We start from the raw sequence: 5,718 nt of genomic DNA on the forward strand, positions 1-5,718 counted from the left end.
CTGGAACAAGGTAAGTCTCACCTTTTTAAATTAAGATACTATAACAACGACTGCAGGAAGAAGTAAGCCAGTTCAACAGGTCATAAATAGTTTGTAAAATAAATGTTATCAGCGATAAATGTAGATGTTAAATACCGCAGGTGGCCTGGAGGAAGATAATGGTCAACTCTATTAGGTCTTAATCAAATGTACAGAGTTATATTAACATGAATGTAAGATGTTTATATCTTGTATTGATATTGGAACAAAAAAAGTGAAATGAGAGTGATACATTTGCATCTCCCACAGCAGATATTTTTGACCTAATGCGTACTTCCTCTTTTTAAAAATATGATAAGTTCTAGTAAAGTGTTGATCAACGCATCCAAGTCACGTTCCGGGTGTGCATGTCATTATTCTGAGTGAAGTGAAGATACAAGACAACTGGGTGTGACACCATTTTTTATTTAAAATTTAAATAATAAGAGAGCTGCTTCAATCACCAACCACGTATTCGAAGGATAATGTTTAATATTTATCTACTTTTTTTGCCTAAAATGCCATCTGGCTTTGATATATCTACTCAATGCAGCCTTTGATGCGGGAGAAAGAAATGCTCACTGACACCATGCAGACATGATATGCACGGACTTTGAAACTGTAGTGCAGGGTGACTGTGTAATTGTAGTATTAAGGCCCTTTGATGTCCTACTATAATTTCTAGCCATCAGAAAGGGGGTCTATGGGCTCCCTGATGAGGGTTTGCTGTGCCCCTCTGTCCAGACGGCTCCCGGCTCACTCTGTAATTATGGAAATGGAGTGTTTGTATTTATAGGCTAAGCCCACAAGCGGCTGCCCTTCTCTGTCTCGCAGCTGCAAAACATCACAGTGGAAATCAAGTGCCCCAAATTAAAGTGGGTATTCAATGGCAACATGTATAACCTATTTAGTGTAACAGATCTGATGGTGCACAGGCCTGAAACCTGTTGTTGAGTGGGTGGACGTGGTTCATTGAATGTGTGAACAACAAAAGAATTCCCCAGTCAAATGTTCAATTTCATTGTTTTTAATATTTACAATAAATACACATATTACAGTATAAAACCATGTACATATTTATATAAATTTAAGTGAAATATAATGCACAGGACATCAAGCCCTGATAGTGAACAGAGGGTGCTGGATCCAAGAGTTTCAAGAATTAAAATAAAGCAGTTCAGGCCATTCAGACATTGAGGCAGTTTAAATAAAACATTGTCTCTGCACATGTTAGGCATCTGTATGTGCATTTCACCCCTGTCAATAACAACATGTACTGTTTTGAGGCCATGTCGTAAGAGTTTTACAGTAGCAAAGTTATACAAAGGCACTTTTGTGTCAAACACAGCGTTCCAGTTCTGTCAAAAGGAGAGTAGTAGTATATATACAGGGCCAGCCCCTTCCATGGTCTGCCTGCTCTAAAGCAAACACAGCTTTTCTAAAGCTTTTTATTGAACCAAAGTAGTACCAGCTACGTTATTAGAAAATAATACCAATAAAACTTTTTAATTCAATATTATATAAAAAAAAGACTTTGGTCATGTTTGGTCAACAATTTTAAATAAAAAATACATCAGTTGAATCACAATTTAAAAAAAAATAACAACCCCCTTCCCAAGTCCTTTATGTGGGCTCCTTCTACATGTGTCTCTTCATGTGAAGCGCCAGGTGGTCAGACCTGGAGAAGGCGCGTTCACACAGGTGACACTGGAAGGGCCTGTGTCCGGTGTGTTTGCGGAAATGGCGGGTCAGCTCATCGGAGCGGGCGAATTTCCATCCACAGCCTTCCCAGCTGCAGTGATACGGCTTCTCACCTGCGCGAACAAAGAAAAATGGGAGATTATTAGTTTGTGCGTAAAAAGGGTGCGTAAACATGGTTTTGAGGCTATGCAGACGATGTAGTGTTATTTATCATGATGGATCTGGGGCTCAAAACTTACCGGTGTGAGTTCGGTGATGTGCCTTCAGATGTGAGCTCTTGGTGTAGGTTTTCCCGCAGCCGGCGTAGGTGCAGGTGTGCGTCGCCGTGCGCTTACGTGGCCACGTGCGCCGTCCCCTCTTGGGTTTGGCCTCCAGCAGCTCGAGCGGAGAGGAGGGCGGTGTGAGCATCACCCTCTGAGCGCCCCCTGGCTGCAGGCTCAGACCTTCGTCGTACATGCCAAATGCGGCGGTGTGCTGGGCGTGATAGGGCATCTGCATGTGTGGAGCCTGAGGGTGGTGTGGGAAAGCCGCTGCCGGTGCACCGTGGTGGTACTTCTGAGAGAAGTTCATGGATGAGAAGTCGGAAGCTGCCTGGTCTTGTGGGCTGAGAGGCGGTGTCATGTTGCTGGATGCCCGCGGGGAGATGGCCACCCGGGGCTGCTCGAAGGACATCATGCACGAAACGTTGCCCTCTTGCTTGATTTTGCTGCTGCAGCTCTGGGGCACCATGCCCAAAACGGGGCCGTAACCGTCCATGGGCGGCTCCACTTTGATCTCCTGGTGGCGGGGGAAATGCGCTGACGTGTTGACGTAAAATCTCCCCTGGACGCAGGAGTTGTTGCGCGTCACGCCGTAGTTGTTGTTGTTGGTTCCTTCGGAGCGGAGCAGCTCCGTCATGAGGCTGAGGCCGTAGGGCGGAGGCGGGGAGCGGTGCTCCTCCGCCGGGTAGGAAGGCACCGAGGAGCCCGGTGTGTACATGCCCGGGTCTGTGTTCACAAAGTCCGCTCCGCTGCTCTCGGAGCCGGTCGTGTTGGCGAGAATAAAATCCAGATCCAAATAGTTACTCAGATCCTCGTCGTCCCTTTTGCTGTGATTGTCCAGGTTGTGTACCATCTCAAGCATGGAGCAGCTGCTGGAGACTAGTCTGTCCACGTCTCCTTTCCACCTCTGGAAGAGAAGAAATAGAGATATGATCAGATATGATGTTGCTATAGAGTAAAATATGTGAGATTAGACCAACTAGACCAGTAATTCAGTCTAATCAGGAGTTTTCTTTTCTTAAAATACAAGATAAAGTATTTTTTTCTTCAGATATGATGTTGCTAGAGAATTTTTGGAACAGTAATGCGAAACAGCATTGTATGAAATTGTGTCTGGAACGTTTACTTATTTTATTCTTCTATTGTTATTTTTAGGTATGTTAATTTTAATACTTATTTATTCTATCCTTTTTAATGCACTGACGGGAGTTGCTGGGAGAGAAACAATATTTCGTTTCCTTCTTCTGTGTATGCAAATACTCAGTGAAATGACAATAAAGTGAATCTTGAATCTAGAATAAAATATGCCAGATTGTAGGCGATATCCAACTAGACCAGTAATTCAGCCTTAATTAGGAGTTTCTTAAAATACAAGATAAAGTATTTTTTTTCTTTGTTTTCCCAAACAGCTTTACAAGATATTACCTTTCTAATCCAAAACAGGTGAAAAACAAAGTGACACAACTCCAAACATGTCCTAATTGTTTGTTATCACTATTATGTAGTCCTATTATTTATTTATATAAATAATTTCTCTAAAGGTGGAGGCTTCAGATAAACCTAGTGGTTTTTTTTGCCTCTTCCTGCACTGTATATTATTCATTTATTTTTTTGTTATGTTGTATAGTCTTAAAATGTGCAAAACAAATAAATAAACCTATCCACAGATTTTAAAAAGCATAAAGAAGATCATTTTAACTTACGTTTTCCCAGGTTTTTTCTCTTTGGTTTGAGAAGGTGGAAAATGAAGGTAGCATCACTCCGGATAAGGCCATCGTTTTGGTGAAATAACAAACTATTTCTTGTCAAAGTCTCTTGTTGAGTCGCACCAGAGACTCTGCGCGTCTCTCTCTGTCTCTCTCTGTCTCTGTCTGTCTCTGTCTCTTACTGTCGCTCTCCACAGCTGCGCTCCGAGCACATGAACATGAAGTTTTAAAAGTGGAAGGACGTCCTCCAAACCTCTTATAACCCTCTAACCCGAGCGCGCCTGGCCAATTGTGAGAGCTCAGGAAACAACGTAAGGTTCAGTAAATTTAGCTCTTTATAAAGCGGCTGCTCTCAGGCAGCGGAGGCTCAGTGTAGCTGCTGTGTGTGTAGCTGTGACAGGCGAGGAGGAGCAGAGCAGCCTATAAAGACACGCACCTCCTCCAACAGGATGACGCACAAACACTCAGCTCACATAGGACCTGCCCACCTGAGACCGAGCTGCTGGAGCTGGAAAAAAGTTGCAGGCAAAATTACAAACACACGAGCAATATAGCAACCATAGATTCTTACGTAATATGCTGAAAAGAACAAGCCTAATGACAGAAACTGCTGGAGGCCAAGCCGCACCAACAAGTCAATATTAAAGACATGTCAGTTAATCACCACTACACAACACACACGAGATCCTTTTTCTTTTGATGAAGAGTCATAAAATGTAATTAGATCAGAGTACAGGGTTAAAAATCTGGAAGGAAAAAATAATGTATATATATATATATATTTAATAAAAGGCAGGCTATGGAGATTATGGCACTAAAACATCAAAAAGATGGAGCCTATTGGATATATAAATATATATAAATATATATTTATAATAAAAGGCAGGCTATGGAGATTATGGCACTAAAACATCTAAATGTATGGAGCCCATTGGATCTGCCATTTTCTCAAGTTTTCCATGTGACTTTAATTTTTAGGCCTCAAAATAAATATCTGTCTCTGTTTTCTTTTATTTTCTCTCCACTATAATGACAAAAAACTCCCAAATCCAGTCTGTACTGGTCCAACTGGTGTCTGTAAAAGGTGTGAAATAAAGCAGTACCATAGTGTATATGAAGATGAAGATGAAGATGTCCTCATCATGCCTCCTCCACCTGTTTGGCGCGTCTCGCTCTCGGCTCATTATCATTAATGGAAGAGTCTTTTGTCCTCTCTCAGCAGGCTTGTCCAAACAGGCGCCAGGGTCGTCTCAAACGGTTTTCACCGCTTTTTAACGCTCTTGATGTAAACATGATTTAAAAGGTAAACGTCCCGTTGTTTGGTCCATTCAGGTGTAAATGGCTGAATGACTGAAGGGGGGCTGCCGTGTCGATCCGAGTCTGAACATTTGCATCACAACTCTGGTCTGCTTGTTTCTGCTGAGAGATCTGGTTGTTCTCTCAGCAGGGATCCTCTGGCTCCAGAGGTCATTAGGACAACTGTCAGTAGCACATCATTTGCATCAATCCCTTAAATAGCCTCAAATATATTGTTTCTTGATGTAAAATCACTCACCTGAACTTGAATTTTTGATATCTACATTTTAAGATACCTTTGCACATCACTCCCATAATCAATGTATGCATAAAACCCCAAATAAATGATAACATATCTAAAGTTAGAAATAAAGGGACCACAATCAAAAACAGGCTTTACATTGATTTCAGTGTTATTAAATCTCACAATCATTAGCAGTGGTGGAAGAAGCATCCAGGTGCTTTACTTGAATGAATGAAAGACCTTATTTCGAACATACAAATAAATAAAAACAGATACAAAATAATAACAAATAAAACAAGAGTAATAGTGTCCGAAAAGGAGTAGGTAGAAGTAAAACTTATATTTCCCTACCCCTTTCTCACTTCTCCTCTAATAACTCATATATCATAGAATGATAATATAATATAATATATAAACTATCCCAGATTTATTTACATCCCAAATACTTCAATAAAAGTAGCAAATAGATAGGGATGCACCAATCCAACTTTTT

General features: G+C 41.3%; 1 protein-coding gene across 1 annotated transcript; it reads right to left on the reverse strand.

The window, feature by feature from the left end:
* Window positions 1-1,029: 1,029 nt before the first annotated feature.
* klf2b (Kruppel like factor 2b) lies at window positions 1,030-4,084 on the reverse strand. The gene is made up of 3 exons (XM_074651816.1): window positions 3,683-4,084; window positions 1,959-2,886; window positions 1,030-1,832 (listed from the first exon to the last, which is right to left on the reverse strand). Exons 1-3 carry the CDS (start codon window positions 3,752-3,754, stop codon window positions 1,657-1,659), a joined length of 1,176 nt encoding a protein of 391 aa, XP_074507917.1. The 5' UTR covers window positions 3,755-4,084; the 3' UTR covers window positions 1,030-1,656.
* Between the last annotated feature and the right edge of the window lie 1,634 nt (window positions 4,085-5,718).

The sequence above is a fragment of the Sebastes fasciatus genome, chromosome 11, assembly GCF_043250625.1.
Source record: "Sebastes fasciatus isolate fSebFas1 chromosome 11, fSebFas1.pri, whole genome shotgun sequence".
NCBI lineage: Eukaryota > Metazoa > Chordata > Actinopteri > Perciformes > Sebastidae > Sebastes > Sebastes fasciatus.

Coding starts and splice junctions, on each gene's coding strand:
- klf2b (XM_074651816.1), bottom strand. CDS start 3,754: ATGGCCTTATCCGGAGTGATGCTACCTTCATTTTCCACCTTCTCAAAC. Junction 2,887..3,682: donor GAGAAAAAACCTGGGAAAAC/GTAAGTTAAAAT, acceptor CTTCTCTTCCAG/AGGTGGAAAGGAGACGTGGA. Junction 1,833..1,958: donor ACATCACCGAACTCACACCG/GTAAGTTTTGAG, acceptor TTGTTCGCGCAG/GTGAGAAGCCGTATCACTGC.